The sequence below is a fragment of the Equus przewalskii genome, chromosome 3 (assembly GCF_037783145.1).
Source record: "Equus przewalskii isolate Varuska chromosome 3, EquPr2, whole genome shotgun sequence".
In the NCBI taxonomy this organism is placed as follows: Eukaryota; Metazoa; Chordata; class Mammalia; order Perissodactyla; family Equidae; genus Equus; species Equus przewalskii.
Window position 1 is genome coordinate 55,461,060 of NC_091833.1, and position 21,063 is coordinate 55,482,122.

Below are 21,063 nucleotides of genomic sequence, written 5' to 3' on the forward strand. Positions count from 1 at the left end.
AGCTGTTAGCCTTACAGCTGCAACAGCTCCAAGGCCAGGGACCTAAAATAACACCTGGGCCTCCTGCATTGCACACTCCTAAGGGTGGGTCATCAAAACACTGGCCCAGCGGGTGTCTCATTTGTAATCAACTGGCACACTGGAAAAAAGATTGTCCTCAAAGGTCTTATGCAAATCCTTCAACATCAACTCCAAAGCCCCCACATCTAGCCCCAAAGGAGGGCTCCCATATGGGCCTCTCCCAGAGTTGACAGACTCTGTGGGATTCTCCAGAAAACTGCTACCAGTAATTCCCTTAAACAGCCAAGGGGAAACTAAAATTAAAATTAATGGGAAACTTTGCCAAAACCTGACAGATAACAGAGCTACACTCTACTTTAAACCCCACTGTCATAGGACAACAAATCCCTTGGAGTGCAAAAGAAGTTTCCAGAGTGGAGTATCTAATAAAATTGAATGAGTTTCTATCCCAACCAGTACAAATGACTCAGAGACCTTTCACTGAAAAACATTTCTTTTTGCTATACGATACAGCCCTAGTCAATCTATTAGGTAGAGCTCTCCTTTCTAAATTAAAAGGTCTAATATGTTTTGCTTCCAATGGAGACCTCGCCTTGGAATTTCCTCACCAATTTGAACCTGATATTTTTTTTTTCAAAGATTGGCACCTAAGCTAACAACTGTTGCCGATCTTTTTTTTTTTTTCCTGCTTTTTCTGGCCAAATCCCCCCAGTACATAGTTACATATTTTAGTTTTGGGTCCTTCTAGTTGTGGCATGTGGGATACCATTTCAACATGGCCTGATGAGTGGTGCCATGTCCGTGCCCTGGACCCAAACCAGCGAAACGCTGGGCCACCACAGTGGAGCGCGCAAACTTAACCACTTGGCCAAGGGGCTGGCCCCGAATCTGATCTTTTATATTTCTTAAAATTGGTTCTTGATATAGAAGAGGAAGAATTCCAGCACAAGATCCCTAATTTAAACGAGGTGCCTGAAAATCTGTGGGCTATCTCTAATATGGACATTGGGAGAATAAAAAGTGCAGAAGCTATAAAAATTTGGATAGACATAACTAAAGATCTTCCCATTGTCTCAATATCCATTAAAGCCTGAGGCCATATGAGGCCTCACACCAAGAGTAGAAGACAATTTCCCAGAGGTTAATTATTCCCTGTACCAGCCCCTGTAACATGCCGATCTTGCCAGTCCAGAAACCTAATGGGTGGGGATGGCAATTTGTCCAGGACTTGAGAGCCATTAGCAAGATACTTATTCCCCATTTTCCGTTTTCCGTTGTTCCAAACCTGAACACCCTTTTGTCACAAGTTCTACCAGACTCAAAATGCTTCATTGTTGTGGACCTTTGATCAGCCTTCTTCAGCAACCCTGTAGACCTCAACAGCCAATATCTACCGGCCTTTAGTTGGAACAATCAATAACAGACGTTGACAGTCATGCCACAAGGGTTTGCTAAAACCCCTTCTTATTTCTCCCAAGTGCTCCTTCAAGATTTAAATACCCTCCAGTTCCATGGGAAATTGACCCTTATACAGGACGTAGACAATCTCTTGCTATGCTCACTTACCAAAGAGGTATCCATAAAGGATTCCATTTATTTGCTGAAACAGCTGAAAAAGAACAGAAATTCTCTACGAAAAAATTGCAATTATCTCTAGACACTGTTAATTACCTAGATCATAATCTAAGCACTGATGGAATCCAGGTATCTCCAAAAAGAATTAATCTAATCAAAGAATTCTCTAGGCCCACAACTAAGTGATGGTTTCATGTATTCCTAGGCCTGGCTATTATAGACTACAGGTTCCTAATTTTTCTCCATTGGCTTCCCCACTCTATAAACTTCCTAAACTTTCTGTCCTGGAACCCCTTCCTTGGGAAGATATACATGAGCAGGCCTTCATGAGACTAAAACAAGAGCTACAAGAAATGCCTGCCTTAGGGCTACCTAACTATGCAAAACCTCTCAACTTATTTGTGCATGAGAGAGAGAACCAAGACCTGAGACTGCTCTGGCAAGAACACAGCAATAATCATAGGCCTATTGTCTATGATAGCATACAACTTGATTCAGTTGCTCATGCCTATCCCAACTGCCTTAAGGCTATAGTGCAGCGACAAAATTAGTAGGTCTCAGCAAATTTGACCTTAGGAAATGACATTTATTCACAGATTCTACATGTCAGCTGAAGTCTTCTTTTTTTTTTACATTTTATTTTTCCTTTTTCTCCCCAAAGCCCCCTAGTACATAATTGTAAATATTTTTTAGTCGTGGCTCCCTCCAGCTGTGGCATGTGGGACGCTACTTCAGCGCGGCCTGATGAGCAGTGCTCTGTCCGGGCCCAGGATCCGAACCTTGAAACCCTGGCTCCTGCCGCAGCGGAGCGCTCAAACTTAACCACTCTGCGATGGGGCCGGCCCCTGAAGTCTTAATTCTGAATTGACTCCACACTTCTCTGCAAGCAGACTAACCTCCTATGAGATCCTTCTGCTTTTATGATCTAATCTACATTTTAAATGTTGCAACGTTCTTTATCCCTCTATGTTACTACCCTTGCCTGATGAGGCTGAACCACATGACAGTCAGGTAATAATGTCTTATTTTGTGACACTGCATCCAGATTTACGAGAAACTCCTTTGACTAATCCTGATCTAATTTTCTTTGTTGATGGGTCACGTAAAAATGGAAAAGGGCATTTCTAAGCTGTTTGTGCTGTTACTACCCAATATGAACTACTTGAGAGGGGAAACCTCCCACATGCTACATCAGCCCAACAAGCAGAGCTCCATGCCCTTACCAGAGCATGCCAGTTATCAGAAGGTCAAATTGTTAATATTTTACTGACAGCCAGTATGCCTTCTGGGTCATCCATGATTTGGAGATGTTATGGAAATAAAGGGTTTTCTTTTTCTTTCTTTTAAGATTTTATTTTTTCTTTTTCTCCCCAAAGCCCCCCAGTACCTAGTTGTATATTTTAGCTGTGGGTCCTTCTAGTTGTGGCATGTGGGATGCTGCCTCAGCATGGCCTGATGAGTGGTGCCATGTCTGTACCCAGGATCCGAACCGGTGAAACCCTGGGCTGCTGGAGCAGAGCGTGTGAACTTAACCACTCGGCCACGAGGCCAGCCCCCAGGTTTTCCATTTCCGTTGGGACAACAATAAAAAATGGACAACAAGTAAATGACCTTCTTGCTGCTATTCTTTTACCTTCTGAAATTGCTGTCATTGAAATTGAAGAGCACGGTAAAAAGAATGAATCAGTATCAAGGAAATGCCCTGGCTGATTTTCACACAAAGGCAGGAGCAACAGAATCTATAAAGGTTGTGGCTCATGTAGATGAAGTCCATTCTGCTCCTGCAAAAAACGACTCTTTGTTCCTAGACTTTTGCCTGATGGCAAAAGCCTTTTGGACATCCTGATGTCCTTGCAACATGGCAACATTTTGCTCCTGAATCAGAGAAATCTTGATGAGCAAACAATGGTTATGAATTCAGTGAAGAGTTGGGGCTGTGGGAAACCCAAGATGGCTCCTTGGTTCTTCCTGGTTCCCTGGCAAAGCCCATTTTTTGGTTTTTGCATTCCTTCACCCACCATGGTGCAATTAAGATGACTCAAATTATGAATAAACATTGGTGGGGAGACTTCTATAAAATTATGAAAACAGTTTACCACCAAGTCTGACCTCTCAGGTCCATAATCCTGGGAAAACTATTTTTGTTCCAAGGGGCCTCAAACCACCTCCTTCTGGACCCTTTGAGCTGGACTTCATTCAACTACCACCCAGTATAGGTTATCCATATGTTCTGGGTATTGTATGTATGCTTTCCAGATGGATTGAAGCCTTCCCCTGCCACAAGGATGATGCCCTCACAGTGGCAAAAAAACTGTTAGAAAATGTGTTTCCCATTTGGGCTATATCTTGCACAATTGCCAGTGATCAAGGTACCCATTTCACTGGGCAAATCATATAAGCCTTAACAAAACCTTGCAAACTTCCTGGAATTCTCACTGTCCCTATTACCCTGAAATATCAGGCAAGGTTGAGAAAACTAATGGGATCCTCCAGTCAAAATCTCTAAACTTACTGAGACTACTGGACTCCCTTGGCCTAAGGTATTGCCTCTAGTCTTGCTGACTGTTCACAGTACTCTCGTTGGGAAACATAAACTCACTCCCCATGAGACTGTCACCAGGAGATCACTGTCTATTGGTATAGAACTTTCTGCTAGTATGACCAGCTACTGTAAATCTTTAATGTCTTATGCTAAAGCCTATCATCAATAGGTTAAAGAAGCTTTCTGGAATCCCAATTCAAGGGATCCTGTTGGTCACATTCTGGAGCCTGGTGATTCCTGTATTCTGGAAACATCAACAAAAGAAGACAGCTCTTGAGCCCCACTGGAGGAGACCAGTGTTCCTGATCACTGACACTGCTGTGAAACTAGAAGGCCTTGAACCTTGAGTACAGATCTCACAGCTGAAGAAGACTCCACCTGACATCTCGTCCTACACAAATGCTGGAGCCCTCCAAATCAAATTGACTAGGAGGAGAAGTAGCTGACATCTATGTAGACTGCTTCCACTCAAGTTGCCAATCAAGACTTCATACTTTAACTACACGTGGAACCCTTTTTTCTTCTTTTTCTCTCCTTTACTCTGGCATAAGCCTGGAAAGATAATGCCATCGTCTGTATCTTGCAGGCCATTGTCAAGGGCGGTAACCTTTCAGACTGCTGCATTTGTCATCAAAAACTCCAATCTGCCCATGATGCTAAAGACTCCTTGGTTCTCCCTGTGACCAATGTCTTTTATTTCCCAATGTCCCCATAAACTACAATCAACTCCCCTCTTAGGAGTCACTTACAGAGTCCAACTTTTATGGCCAGAACATCCAGTGTCCTGTTTTCACCTTTCTCCAGTTATAACTATATTTGCCCAATTAGACACAAAACCTAAGCAAGTTATAGTACATTTGCACCTCCATGGTCTTAGGATTATCTAAATCATATCTGCCCCCAAACATGAAAAGATCTCACCAGCAATACCTATCTTTGCAAGGAATTTAGAACAACTTTTTATTTCAGGCTAGGAGATTTACTTCCTGTATGCACTAAAAACCTAAATGATGCCTGGCTTGAGTGAGCAAAGGCAACAATCCCTGGGAATGAATCCATTAACAGTGCCACCTTAATGGGAGTGGTTTGTGCCCTGATGAGATTTATCTTTGTCTGCAGTGGTTATCACTCTCCTGGAGCCTATCAATGCCCACGTGGCTGGTGTATAATCAGGTAATGCCTCTTAGGTTACCTAACTGTGGCCCTAACTCTTCACAAATTGAGATATCTCATTGGTTGACTCCCCTGAATTTACACTATGGAGTTAGAAAGGACCTACCAGGAGGTGTTCATGATTCAGGATTCGCTTCTTTTGACAGGTCTCTACTCCCTTAGTTAGGAATGAGTACCAATGAGGCTATTATCAGAAACCTCTCACTAACTCTTGAAGATATTACAGAATTCACTGCTAAAGCAATAGCTACTCAACAAAGATCCTTAGACTCTCTGGCCAAGGTTGTTCTTGATAATAGGATAATAGGATAGCCGTTGATTACCTTTTAGCTTAACAAGGAGGTGTCTGTGTCATGGCCAACACCACTTGCAGCACCTGGATTAACACCTCTGGGGAAGTGGAAACTCAGCTACATAGGATCACTGAATAAGCCACTTGACTTAAGAAAGTGACTCCTTCAAGGGAGTCTTTTTTTGACTTATTTGATTTTGATTGGTTTGGGTTTTGGGGACCATGGTTCCAAAGTGAACTCCAGACACTGGGAATTACCCTGCTTATAATAATCAGAGTAGTCTTTCTGGTGCACTGTATTCTCTCAAAAGCTTTAAATGCATGTTTGCAGCTGCTAATCAAAAAGCAAATGATCTCCCTAAGTCTAGAACATCAGAGAAGGAATGAAGAGAATGAATGACTTAAAGAACGTGAACTTGAAGTTGTGACCTGTGAATACCACAGAGATTTAGCAAAAAGATGCTATGACCTGTGACTACCACAGAAAAGTTAGCAAAAACTGTGAGAACTTCAGAGTGGTAACTGGGAGTGGCTCTAATGCCTTAAATTTTGATGATATCTCTCAGGCAGAGCGTCTGACCAAAAGGGAAGAATTGCTAAAAAAAAGACAATAGGCCAAAATGGAGTCACTTGTGCTAAGCCCCACATCACTAAAACGAGACTTAATATCTAACTTAATTAGTTTTAACCTCTCCCAGGAATGGAATCTTAAACCAGTCAATCTGGAATTACCTGATCAGCACTAGTGAAGTAATCTGCCTGATAGACCCCTGCTGTCTCCAAAGGAAGGTGACCTAGCCACAAACAATCCTCTCTTTGCTAGTGTAACTTCCTTGTCTCTCTCCCTTCTGCCTATAAAGGTCTTTCATCTCGTACGACTCTTTGGAGCTCCTTTCTATTTGCTAGATGGGATGCTGCCCAATTCATGAATCATTGAATAAAGCCAATAAGATCTTTAACACTTACTCAGTTAAATTTTGTATTTCAACAAGGTGAATAAAGGGATTGCTGGCTGCAGGGAGGTTAGATAACTGAAAACCTATGCTGGAATCAATTGGTTCAGCTTCATAACCACATCAAGTGATGCTGGCACTAGGAAAGCAGAAACACCAAGGCAAATGGTAGTATTTTTCCTGAGTTAGGGTTTGGCAAAGCTAATGTGACAGAAGGGCACAGTGATCTAAGGTGCTAGCCTTAGCAATTAAAATGACTTCCCATGGGGTCCATGTGGTAAGATAAGCAAGCCAAAAGACAAATGAGAGAAGAAAGGAGGGAGGGCAGCAAAACCGAAGAGATGAGGAGAAACTGGAGTGGGATCCACCAGGATGGCGGTTTTCCTCTCTTACATCTTCAGAAAATCTTTTGGTGACTGATAGAAGAAAGCTCAGCTTGATCCCGGGGGTGCCCCAAGCTGGGACTCAAATATTGTGAGCATGAAGACTGAGCTGATGGGCCGAACTGGCAGAAGTCTGTGTGCAAGGGCAACTATACAGCCTCCTGGGAGGGAATTTATCCCAAGAAAATAGGATTCAGGCTGGACGAGCTTGAATTAGAACTTAGTCGTGCAGGGTGTTGGGAGTCTGAGTTCAGCATGGAAGCATCACTGTAATCTGTTCCCAGCTCAGTCCCTTGGATGCAGGTCCACGTGAGAAACAGAAAGTAGGAAAAACAGAGATTTCTCTAAAACACCGAGGCTATTTAGGTCCTTCTCCAACTGCGTGTAACCCAAAGATGGGCATTTTACCCTCCACATCTCCACAGCCTACCTTCGAGTTTTGACATCACATGAACCCTAGTGCTCTGGTCACAGTGCTTGGCAGAGAGGAGAGGGGTTATTCATGAATACATGCCCTGCACTAGCAGTGGGCCCAGAGAAACCTTGCAGAGGGTGCCTGGAGAGGGGGTGTAGCCAAGAAAGACCGGGGGATTTTGGCTTCTCACTGTCTCTGCAGAGGCAGAAGAGGTCAAAGATTTCAGGCTCTGAAATTGGATAGATTGGCTCTGCAACTTACTAGCTCTGTGAACTTGATCAGGCTATTAAGCTCTGAGGTTGCTTCCTGAGGGATGCTTACCTCTTTGGATCAAGGTAGTGAATGAGAAACTGCATGTACACCTTTAACACGTGGCACAGAGTCAGACCACACATGCAATTCCATCTGCCTGCAGCTGCTTCCTCCTCACTCTTTGCTGACTCTTCCTCATCTTAAGTTTAAATGTCACTTTTTCAGAGGAGTCATCCCTGGGCCCTTCTAGCAGACTCTGCCTTGCCACCTTTTCCTTTTTGTTTGGGTATCCACTCCTCAAAGAACGCAATCCTGAAGAGTTCAGGGGAAAATCCTGAAGAGCCCAAGCCAATTGTGGTAATTCTCCCTCCATTCCTATCATTTAGGTGTGGGCATGTGACGCATGTTGGACAATGACAGATGAGAAGTCTGCAGGAAGCTTCTGAGAGATTGCCCCACTCTTGTAAACAGACACACTCTGCTACCATTGGGCATTGTGAGGATTATAACGGGAGCTGCTCCACCCATCCTGGGACCATGAGTGGGGCAGACCCAGGTACAAAGCTGGTGTCCTGGAGACGGCAATGGGGAAACCGGAAACAGCGCGGGCCTTCCCTGACATCATCAAGTTGCTGAATTTACCGGCTAGGGCCTCTCAACCTTGGAACTTCTTGCCATACTAAACAGTAAATTTCCTTATCGTTGAAGACATTTTAAATCGGGTTAATTATTAATTGCAGCCTCCTACATCTAAATTATGACCCCATAAGTTTTACTGTCATGTTATATTTTCCTTCAAGCGTTGATCACATTTATAGTTACTTTCGTGTTTTTTAATTCGAGATTGTAGATTCTAAACTGTCGAGATCACACGTTGATGTTTTTCACCAGTGAATTCCCAGATTTTAGCACTGGGTGTGAAGCATAGGAGGCACTCAAACATATTTGCTGAAAGAATGAACACAGGGCTTGAAAATAGTCCCTTTTCTCCTCCACCTCCTCCTCCTCCTCTTCGTTCTCTGCAATTCAGCATGGTATTGTACAGAGTACAGGATCTCTGGGAAGGAACCTAAGTTTCTCCTCAGACTCTGATCGCGGGCAGCAGCTGCACTCTACCAGTGGTTTTCAAGTTTTTACCTCAAGGAACAATAAGAAAATACATATTACGTGACTGACCCAGTACACACTTACCTACATATTTAACTGAAATGAAAGATTTGTAGAGCATATTTACTCTTATGATGAGTGATATACTTTGATATTTTTATTCTATTCTATTCTACTTCATTTAAAAAATGCAAGCTTTGACCCGACACATCATTTTTCGGACTCATTAATTAGCAACTCACAGTTTCCCCCAGAAATGGACTAAATGAAATGTAAGGACTTTGAAAATCTCTGATTTTCTCCTTTGTTCATAACTGTTCATAAACATCCAGCCCGTTGACTTAAAAGTCAATTATTACTGTGACTTAACAAGACTTATTTTCCCTTTTTCTGTGGAATTCTCCTCCATCCCCATCTCCTCAAGTTGGGCAATTTTGAAGGCCTGCATAAAATGGAAAGATTCTGGCATATGTTCATGAAATAGTACTTTGCACTTTTGCTTATTTTTTTCCGGTTAGCACAAACCCAAACAGAACTACATTTTTCCTCCTCTGAAATTTAACGGCCCCGTTCAACACACTTTATGCGCGCCTCATTTCTACATAAGTTTACGTATGTAATAGTGCAGACCGGTATTACATGAGTCCCACTGCACCATGTGGTTTAAAACCCTGGAGAGCTGGGTTCTGACATTCTCTGGAGGCACAGCGAAGAATAGACCCTCACTGTACTGCCCATTCCTCAACACAGAAACTGCCCTTGTCCTCGGTGGATTTGCCAGAGAAATTCCTCTGGGGGCAGGAGGAAAGGGGAAAAGCCACACGAAGATCTCACAACTCCAGAGCACAGCAAATAATGCGGTGGGGTATATATATATTTAGAAAACCATAATGCAAGCCTCAGGAGAAAACATGTAATCAAAAGGCGTCAGCGAGAGCATTACCAGCTTGGGTGATCAAGAAAGTTCTCTGCCAAAAGACCTATGGATTCCGAAGGTATAATCTCTGTCCCTTGAAACTGGGTTCAAATCACTGCCCCCAGCGTCACGTGAATTAGCAAACGAGATGCAAGTTATGGCTCCAGAGTCCAGGAAAAGCTCGTCGCCGAGCTGCTCGGGGGTCACATGTCTTCCACAAGGGCATCGGTGTGACGGGGGAGCGCACGTCCAGGATACGTGCGCCTGTTTGCGCTCTGGGAGCAAAGGAGAGGTGGGAGACACCTCGCAGTGAAAACACACTGGAGGGGTGGGGAGAAAGGGCGGGGAAGGAAAAGATGAACACCTTCCTGAACTTTCCTCTCCCCTCGTCCCACACACTTGAAATAGAAATAATAACAACATGAAAAAAATGCTTACAGCCCGATGTTATCTCCCTACTTAAGTTGCCTCACTCTGGAGGGTATGGGGTATAAAGCGCAGACTGCGGCTGTCGCCGCCGGCTGGTGTCGGGAGCAAAGGTGCGGCGCTGTGGGTGCGCGCGGTAACCCCACCTTTAGGGAAGCAGGCATCCCGCTGTTCCACGCCATAGCCCCGGCTGACCCCCGCCCCCTCTGTCTCCTCTTCTCCTCCCTCCTCCCCTCCCTCCCTCCCCGCGCGGCCGCTCTGCACCGGCCCCGCGGAGGAGCCAGGCGACAGCACCCAGGCCGCCGCAGCTCCGGCCCGCAGCGCGCTCGTCTGCGCCCCCAGCAGCCCCCGCGGAGCCCGCGCGCCGGCGCCCGCAGCCCCGGGCCCGCGCGGCGCGCCCTGCGCCTAGCCCGGGCTCGCTGAGCCGACCTGCGCTCGGCTCGGGCGCCGCTGGCGGCGGGGAGCGCGGCGTGGCGAGGCCGCGGAGACGCAGGGGCGGCGGTGCCGAGGGGACGAGCTGCGCACCTGGAAAGTTACCCGGCTGCCTGGTGAGGATAGCGGGCAGGGGTTTGGGCACCGGGGTGCGCAGGGGGGACGGGGTCGGAGTGCGCGCGTGTGCCTGCTGTGCGTGGGTTGCGCGTGTGCGCCTCTGTTCCACACCCAGCCTGTCTCGTCTCTGGACTGTTGTGTTTGCTTGCGGACGTGTGCACGCGTTGCATTAACTTGGTGTGGCAGCCTTTCGTGAGCTCCTGGAGGCCGGGGAAGGCTACTTGATTTTAAGAAGGGGCAGGAGGGGGGATTCAGCCCCAGGGAGGAGTGCTCAGGGTTCGCACGCCTGTAGCCCGGGGCCCCCGAGGAGACTGTTGCTCCGGGCTGGGGGCTTCGCGGTGCTGTCAGGGCGTGCGCTCCTGGCTCCGCTTTGCCGAGCTCTGGGTAGCTGCTAGGAAACGAATACTTTGAGTCCTTGTAAACTTGTGTGGGTGTCCTGTGTCACTCTCAGCATCGTGAGGCGCCTTCAAGTTTCTTGCTGTGTATTTCGTGGTGATGCAGAAACGAGCAAATAAACAAATCAGTCACTTTGGGGATGAGAGAAAATGCAATGGGTGCAAGTTTGAGAAGAACTAGAGTGCAGATATACAGCAGTTGAGACCATAGCTGAGAATGGAAAGAAACGACGCTGACAGAATGGACAGGTAGACAGGATGACCCTCTGACAAACGCCTTGGTTTCCTGATCTTCATCTTGTTCCCGAAGTTCCCAGGGGCTTTTTTATACAGGGGGATAGCAACATACACCCCCCACCCCGCCCCTCTCCCCCCGTTCCTTAGAAATTATCTCTTTTCTTTGCAAGTTTCTATTTAACTCCTGGAGAAGGTGATCGACCCACATAACATACAGTAGCTGTTGCCAGTACTCCTGTTTAGTTTTACACAGGAGCGTGGGAGCTAATATGGTGGAGAATTCTCTTTAGAGAATTAGAGGCCATCCTTTCTATTGGAACATTTCATAACTAAGAATAAAGGACATAAAAAGATGGTGCACAGAGAGCTTTCTTTTTTACATGAAATACTTCATTCCAGTCCTCTGAAATCCCTGCAAGTGAAGCTAATTCACCTCACAGTGAAGGCATATGTTTCCTGGATGTTGCCCAAGTCTTTAGATCCCACATTGTCTTGCTGCCTCTAGGCTGTTTTCCTATCAATTATCCCCTCTTCTCCTATGTTTTCATTTTCTCTATGTTCGCTGGTTCATTATTCTGAGCTTACAAATACTACTCTCACGTTTTCACTATTGTAAAAATCCATTGCATGGACCATGATACCATATTGGAGTCCCTACTCTCAGTGTCAGCTTTGTAATCGGATTTCTATCCCAGTCTTCTGTGAAAGGCTAAATTCAGTGCTTTTCCGTCTGATCTCCTTTGCTTTGATGTGTCTGTGGGATGTGAACCGCAGCCTGCTCACCTCTTGAAAATCTTATCTTCCTGGCTTCTATGATACATCTCTTCTTTGTACAACTATTCCTTCTCCATCTTTGTTGTTTGCTTCTCCTCCTCTTCTCCTATGAATAATATCCACAGGTATTATCTAAATGTACATACTTAACAATAGAGACATTCCTTGCTTTTCTCCCTTAGTGATCTCATCTACTAATGGGACTTCAGTTCTTACTACTATCATAGCGGTCTCTTGACTTGACCTTTCTTCTTTGCTACCATCTGCTAGACATTTCCACCCTGATGACCCACCGGCACCTCAAACTCACCAAATATAAATCCAGATTCATTACCTTCTCCATAAAGCATACTTATTCTTCTAACCGTGGTCAGTGTCACCGTGCCCTAGCCCATAGATGGTGCTCTATTTTTAGGTGAATGAATGAATGAATGAGTTAATAGTACTGCCTTCCTTCAAGCCTTCTAAGATCAAAACATTGGAATCATTTTGACTTCCCTCTTGTGTACACCTATTTAATTACCACATTTAGAAATTTTGTCCCTGCAGTATTCCTCCCGTCATGCTTGATTTTTACTATTGTTCCCTCCATGTCTTCTCTCACTTTTACCAAAGCAATAGCTTCTTCTTACCATATCTCTAGTTTTTCTCTCAAACTTCCTATAGACCGAGACACTCTTACTCTCCTCACTGCCAGTGTCCTGGGCACTTTCTTCTTCTGCTTCAGCTTCAGCCACTACTTATGTATCGATGATTGCTAAATATTTTCAGCTCCTGCTTTGGATTTTCTAGTCCTTTGTTTCTTGCTGCCTACAGAACTTCTCTACCTTAAGGTTTCCACAGGTCCCTCAAACCGAGCTTGTCCAAAATTAAACTCACGGTCTTATCCCTCAGATCTGCTCCTTATTTTGCTTAATGACATCACCTCTTACTCAGTTGCCACAATGGAAACTTCCAAATCTTTATTGTTTATCTTATCAGTGCTCAGATTTCATCAGCTGTAATCTCCGGACCTACATCTATAAAATTATATTTATGTGTGTTTGCCTGTTTATCTGCAAAGGTAGCAACCAAAAGGAGCTGAATGGAATGCCACCACATTTGGCAGTGAAAATACAGGATATGTGGCGTTTATAAAATTCACTGTAAACATTTTGCTGGGGGAGGGACACTTCAAAGTGATAAGAAGCCTCGGGAGTAGCTGAAACTTTGGTTCCATAAGAAACTCATATAACTGCGTTAACAAGAGAAAATTACCCTCCAAACTAAGATGTCGTGGACAGGGAAAGCAATCAGTAGATTCAAAACTGAGCCCCAGATCAACAGTCAGGTCAGATGGACAGATGCTTTTAATTGTGGCATTGATATGGGGTTGAGCTGATTCTCACAAGGACCACTCTGTGTGGTTTGCTTCGGGGAGGTGAAGCGGAGATTTATATGTTCAATGATGGTTATTTTCTAAAAGAATTTTGATGAGACGAAGATAAGAGTAACATCAACTGACTGCATCAGTTTCATATATACTTAGAGGACTGTCTATAAAAGCCTGTATAATTCACTCCTTTAACTTCAGGCAAACCTGCAAGTATTATGAAAAAGAATGTGTTCTACTTTTCATGATTTGTTGAAGTGAAGGAAATTTCAGAGTTGCCTGTAGCCATAGCTTTTACCAAATCTCCTATGATAATGTTTTTCTCTTCTGGCTGCCACGGATGTGGTCCATTTTTTCTTGAGTTCAAGACAATAGGATGGGATTGGGATTCTGTCTGGCCTTAATTCTGTCCTCCTCACTTCCTACTTAGATTGGTGCAATAGTCTATTACTTTATCTTTCTTCTAAGCTCTTTTTACTCCATTCCATACTTATTACCAAGAAAGTTATTTTTCTAAAGGACAGGTCTGACCACATAATGTGAAAACAACTTGACCTACACTAAAATCCAGATACCATAACATGGCATATGAAATTTTTTAGTACCTTATACAGTATCTTGGTTTTCAGCATCATTTCTCCTCATTCTCCTTCACTTATGCATTTCAGCCTGTTCCCTGAGTATGCTGTCAGCTTTCTTGCATTCATTTGTTAGTACATGTTCTTTCTTTTTTTGATTAATAGACTTTATTTTTTAGATTTACAGAAAAATTAGGTGAAAAGTACAGAGAGTTTCCATATAGGCCCCCCTTGCTCTCTTCTTAACATCTTGTATCAGTGTGGTACTCTTGTTATAATTGATGAACCAATATTGACAGTGTTATTAACTAAAGTCCAGAGTGTACATTAGGGTTCATTCCGTGTTGTACATTCTATGAGTTTGGATAAATGTATAGTGACATGTGTCCACCATTACCATATTATACAGATAGTTTCGCTGCCCCAGAATTCCCCTCTGCTTCATCTATTCATTTCTCCCTCCTTCTCCCCAAGCCCCTGGCAACCACTGATCTTTTTACTGTCTCCAAGTTTTGTCTTTTCCAGAATGTCGTATAGTTGGAATCCTGCAATATGTAGGATTTTCAGATTGGCTTCCTTCACTTAGCAATATGCATTTAAAGTTCCTCCATGCCTTTTCATGGCTTAATAGTTATTACTTTTTATCACAGAATAATATTCCATTGTCTGGATATACCACTGCTTGTTTATCCATCATTCATTGAAGGACATCTGGGTTGCCTCCAGGTTTTGGCAATTATGAATAAAGCTGCTGTAGACATCTGAATGCAGGTTTTGGTGTGGACATACATTTTCATATCAGTTAGATAAATGCCAAGGAGCATGCTTCTGGATCATGTTTGTTTAGCTTTGTAAGAAACTGCCAAACTGTCTTCCAAAGTGGCTGTACCATTTTGCATTCCCATCAGCAAAGAATGAGAGTTCATGTTGTTCCATATCTTCTCCAGCATTTGGTGTTGTCAGTGCTTTGGATTTTGGCCATGCTAATATGTGTGTTGTGGTGTCTCGTTGTTTTGAGATTCCATAACGACATATGATGTTGAGCATCTTTTCATATCCTTATTTGCCATTTGTGTATCTTCTGTGGTGAGGTATCTGGTTAGATCTTTTGCCCATTTTTCAGCTGAGTTTTCTTGTTTGTTTTCTTATTGTTGAGTGTTAAGTGTTCTTTGTATATTTTGGATACTAATCCTTTATTAGATAGGTCTTTTACAAATACTTTCAGTCTATGGCTTGTTGTTTCATTCTCTTAACAGTGTCTTTTGGGGAGCAGAAGTTTTTAATTTTAATAAAGTCAAGCTTATCACTTTTTCCTTTCATGGATCATGCTTTTGGTGTTTTATTCAGAAAAGTTGCCACTAAAGCCAAGATCACTTAGATTTTCTCCTAGTAGATTGTCTACTAGCAGTTATATAGTTTTGTGTTTTATATTTAGGTCTTTGATCCATTTTGAGGTAAGTTTTATAAAAGATGTAAGGTCTGTGTCTAGATTTATTTGTTTTGCATATGGATATCCAGTTGTTGCAATACAATTTGTTAAAAAGACAATCCTTTCCCCAGTGGATTGCCTTTGCTCCTTTGTCAAAGGTCGGTTGACTGTATTTGTGTGGTTCTATTTCCAGGCTCTCTATTCTGTGCCATTGATCTATTTTCTATTCTTTCACTAATACCCCACTGTCTTGATTATGGCAGCTTTATAGTAAGCCTTGAAGTCTGGTAGTATCACCACTCTGACTTTGTTGTCCTGTAATAATATTGTGTTGGTTTAGTTCATATTTTTTGATCAGTAAGTTTTTCTACTGAGTTATTTTGTTGGATAAATAATGTTAACAGTGATAAAAATGGTAATATTTAATATTTACTAAATACACACTATGTGTCAGTCACTGTGCTAAATTCTTATCGTGGTTTATCTCGTTTAACTCTAACAACTCTAAATTATACACAACATTATTTTATCTGTCTGTTGATCTATCTATATGTCTCTCTCTCTCTTCTGTTATTCACTCTCAAGCCAAATATCATGCCCAAGTGACAGTGCTTGGATTGGGACTCTGGCCCTATAACCTTAGCCAGCACTGTACCATCTCCCATATTTGTGGATATACGTGTGGCTATACTTGTATATATACGTATACGTATATATATATATATATATATATATATATATGTGTATAAATGTGTGTGTGTGTGTGTATTTATATCACACTCCAGATGGACAGAGAGAGAAATAGACGTTATCTAGATCAGAGCCAAGATTTTGGTTTCAAACTACTTTGAGGCTGGAGGAAAAACACAACTAAGCTTAATTCCTCCCACATTGGCTGCCAGGTGTTAATCCGCCTGCAAGAGCCTTCACAGTCAGTTTTGCTTTTCCTGTGTCTTTTCTAGTTACCTCTTATGTGTGATATTTCCTAAATAGTATTTAAATTAATGTAATAATAATTTATAGTTTTATATGCTTTTCCTCTCTTCTTGTTAAATGCCACTGCTCATTCTATTCCTCTCTCCTGTCTCTGGCTGCAGTTGAACTATGTTTTTTTGTTGTCTTCAAAGATTATTACGTGGGCCTTTTTGGTTTAAGGATTACACTGCAATATGTGAAAATACATAGTGGCTACATGAAGAAATTACAGAGCTTGAGGAGTCCTTGCAGTCCTGGAACCAGGGCTAGGTCATTCACAATGTTTTCTAGTCTCCATCTTTTGATGAGGCTTCTCTTACCGGGGAAGTTTCCCAGGCTATTTGTTCCGGAGTGACTTCTTTTCTTAATAGAACATGTGATCCAGACAGACTAAGATTCCCCTCCCCCACCCCCAGGGGAATAATTTGCATCTTTAAAGACCTCCTGCCTGGAAGATGTCCAGACTAGACTTCTGTCCCACCTAGCAATGATCCCCTCTGGACATTTCCTCACACCAAGACACTAAGTGCCCTGTCTCTAGTCACGTACTAGAGGATTCTAAGTAATTTATAGAAGGTTACACAGCTGGGAAAGGGCAGATTGTCTTCCTCCTCTGGCTGGCCTGACTCCATTGCTCATGTTAAATCCTGATCTTTATCTCCAGGTTCATTTCTTATTACATCATGTGCTGCCCTCTGATTATAAGAAAGGTTCTAGTAACGTATGGTTGCTAGATTGATGGAGCAATATCCTGTGGTTCACTTCTCCTTGTGGCTAGTAATACATATTTGAGAAATAGCTTATCTGTCTTAGTGACTGATACAGGAAACAGAGTGAATCTAATTGGGTTTTATGAAGCCAGACACTTGAAGCCTTGGCTTGAGGTACATCAGTATTTAAATGGGGAAACTAACCAGGAAATCAGACTTGGTATTGAGCCATTTAGTAACTTACTACATCTTAAATTAGTGACTTGAAGGATGAGTTAGTTACTCTCATTGCACCCATCTTTGGAATTCTAAACAGCTTGAAAGATTTATACAGCTTCCAAAATGACCTCGTTAAAGTCAGGGAATAGTTGTGTTTTGGGAAAATTTAATATCTTCTACTTAATTGTGCTTCAAGTTTGTAAAATTGTTGGATTGGTACAGAGTGTTTTGAATGCCATACATAGAGCAAGAATGATGCTAAGCCTTTTCGTATTTAGAATGCTAGAACTGTTTTCTGTGTCAAATTTGACTGCAAATTCATGGAACTATGACACTGATAGAGTATGTGACACTTAGTTAGGTCTTAGTAAACAATTGTTTTTTGAATAAAGAATGGGTTGTTAGTTTAATATTAGATTTAACAGTTTTTGTGCTTACTTTTGTTCTTTATAAGGCAGCTCCTTTTCCTCTGACCACTCCTTCCCTCCGTCCTGCCTTGGCAGAGGAGTACTTGTCCACGAACCAGAAAAGTATGTCTAGAAGATGGCTCACTGCTACGTGTTAGAAACTTACGCACACGTTAATTCAAGGTACCTTTGGAAGTACCTTTCTCATGCCTGTCGTTCTGAATCTCATTCAAGTTTATTCTCAGGTCCCATTTAAACGTCTTCTGAATTGCTTATTCAGAATCCAAGGGTATCTAGGGCTGCTTCTTTGAATTCTAATCTCCTTTTTATATATTCCTAATATGTAAGAATAGTAAATGCTAACAAGTCAACAGAAACTTAAAGGTTAAATCTGCTTCATCTCTGTAACATACTAAGGCAGTTCTCTTGAGGTTAATGTTTATTAATGACTACTTTGAACGTGAACTCTATGAGGAATATCTGGGTGCTGCAAGATTACTTTTATAAGTACATTTATTTTCTGTTTGTACCATCCATCTTAGGTGACCTGCAGTGGCTGTTTGGTTGCATTTGTTTGAAATTTACAGGCTCTTTTCCATCTACGCTTTTATTGTCATAGAGTTCATGATTATTCCAGTAGAGCTAGTGAAATCAGTCTAAGCATTTCGTTTCTCTCTGAGTTTGAAATTTGGAGGGAGAGAAGGGCACAAATGTATGGGATGTATAACTTCAAAGTTGCATCTATCTCTTCAGACATTAGATAATCATAAGTAATTCAAACTCAGTTTACAAGCACTATAATGCTTCTTGGGTTGCGGCTGTCAAAAATTGCACCTGTAAGAGCTGGTCCAGTGGTGTAGTGGTTAAGTTTGTGCTCTCCACTTCAGCGGCCCAGGGTCCTTGGGTTCGGATCCCGGGTGCGACTTACACTGCTCATCAACTCACACTGTGGTGGCGACCCAGATACAAAACACAGGAAGCTTGGCACAGGTGTTAGCTCAGGGACAATCTTCCTCAAGCAAAAAGAGGAAGACTGGCAACAGATGTTAGCTCAGGGTCAGTCTTCCTCGCACACACACAAAACATAGCACGTGTAAAAGTACGAAATTTAAATAGGTAGTCTAAAAAGACTTCAACTTTATGACAATTAATCAAAGCAGTATTTTCCAAACTTCACCCTCCTGAATTCTCCTTTTTGATTTTGCTCATGTGTGTGTATTATCTGCAGATGATTTATTTTCTATTTTCATTGAATTGACTCAGTAAACCTAAATACCTAATTTGGCCTCACAACCCTGGGGTGCCAATTATTTATATTTCTAATGAATGTTAAAATAAATACATAACTAATAAACTAAACAACGTTTCTGAGTCAACTAAAATCATGCCTCATGGTTTCTGATCTGCATTTCACATCCCAGGACTATTTTGTGGCCTATACTGAGGGTATTCTTAATAGGAAAAGAAGAGAGCCTTGTACTGTAGGTGATGGTTTTTTGGGACAACCTTGCTCTAGGATATAAAGTAAAGGATGTAGAAGAACCCCCATACCTCTGTTTTACCTTCTGGTAACTGCAATCCAGAAGTTTCTAACAGTGAGCATTATCAGAAATGCAGAACTTAATAGGTACGTACAGCAGGAGTAAAGTGTGAATAAAGCAGCAGCGACTCTGGCTCCTCCTCTGAGGAATGCAGATGTGTGATTTTCTAAATCAGGGGAAGGTCTTTGAGTGTAGCTGCCCAGGGAGCTCTGAGAGTTGTGACATTTTCAAGCCTCTGCTGCTGGAGCTGCTCATTTCCGTTTTATCTTGGCCATGCTGACATCCAAATCACACTTTTGTTGGGATGCTTTTGACAGCTGTCCGGAGACAATGACCAAAGAGAACAGCAGGTAAGAATGGAACCAAGTGCCAACGCCGCCTCTTGGAGGGATTAAGGAAATCAGTCAATAGCTTTCCTTCTGGAAGCATGGGGAATTTTATTGCTTATCAAACAGTGATGACTGCTGTGTTTCTATTTATGAAACAGATCAGAATGAGAGGAGTGGTGGCGGCTGTTGGGAAGTGAAACTCCACTAGGTAATTTCGAATTCTGTGCCTTCTCTCAGGTCTTTGAGCAAAATGGGAAATGGTTCAGTGAAACCCAAACATTCCAAGCATCCAGATGGCCACTCTGGGAACCTCACCACCGATGCCCTGCAGAGCAAGGTGACTGAACTGGAGAGAGAATTGAGGAGGAAGGATGCCGAGATCCAGGAGCGGGAGTACCATTTGAAGGAGCTGCGGGAGCAGCTGTCGAAGCAGACTGTAGCCATTGCAGAGCTCACGGAGGAGCTCCAGAACAAGTGCATCCAGCTGAACAAGCTTCAGGATGTGTTGCACATGCAGGGAGGAAGCCCGCTTCAGGCCTCTCCAGATAAAGTGCCTCTTGAGGTCCACCGGAAGACCTCAGGATTGGTCTCTCTCCATAGCAGAAGGGGAGCAAAGGCTGGGGTGTCTGCTGAGCCAACAACCCGAACCTATGACCTCAATAAACCCCCTGAATTTTCCTTTGAGAAAGCAAGAGTCAGAAAGGACTCCAGGTAAGAAGTTTCCACACCCTTTTGACTTGGATGGCCTCCATATTATGAAACACTAGAGTGATATTTATTAATCCTCCTCAGTGGTAAAGAGCATATTGACTCTTTCAGATTTGGAGATAGAAGGACTTCTAAAATGGTTTTGTTTTGCAAAAGAGTGTCCCTTTAAGCAGAACTTCTCTTTAAAGTTGGAATTGTGCTTAACCTAGACTTTGATTTGTGATATGTGTAACTGAGGAGCTGAGATTACAAAAGTAATTTCCATTGTCTTGAAAACCCTAAGGGGAGTGAAGAAGTAGCTTTTGGAAGTCTGTGCTTCTCTCTTTCTATAGGAGTGGACTTAAAAGTGTACACAAATCACAATGAATTATGAGTATGTATAATAAAAACCACTTATTAGCACTTAGTCTGCAAGTGTCATGAAAAAGGAGTGAGCTGGAGACTCAAAGGGATGAGTTCATTCATTCACTCATTCCACAGTTTAAGCTGAGCGTTACGTCTTCCACCCACTGTGTTAGATGCTAAGCATGTATCAGTGAATAAATAGACACAGAGGCTTTCTTGTGGGGAGGTAGACAGTGTACATGGACATAAGTAAGCATTCTGTAATTATTAATTGGGATACATGACATGATGAAACCACGAGTACAGTGGGTAGTATCTGGGATTAGGGAGAGAGAATGGGAAGGAGGCAACAGGATTGAGATTGTCACGGAGATATGGCTAATGAGGTGACCGTTGACTGAGACCCAGAGGAAGAAAAGGAGCATAGACTAGGTGGAAAC

General features: G+C 42.8%; 1 protein-coding gene across 1 annotated transcript in view; it reads left to right on the forward strand.

Annotated features, from left to right (window-relative positions):
• Positions 1-10,431: 10,431 nt before the first annotated feature.
• The window catches only part of PRKG2 (protein kinase cGMP-dependent 2), a 99,910-nt gene continuing 89,278 nt past the window's right edge, over positions 10,432-21,063 (forward strand). The window contains exons 1-2 of the mRNA XM_070612713.1: positions 10,432-10,603; positions 19,808-20,281. Of these exons, the coding sequence (XP_070468814.1) occupies positions 19,821-20,281 (461 nt within the window). The 5' untranslated portion in view covers positions 10,432-10,603; positions 19,808-19,820. The remainder of the gene's footprint in view (positions 10,604-19,807; positions 20,282-21,063) is intronic.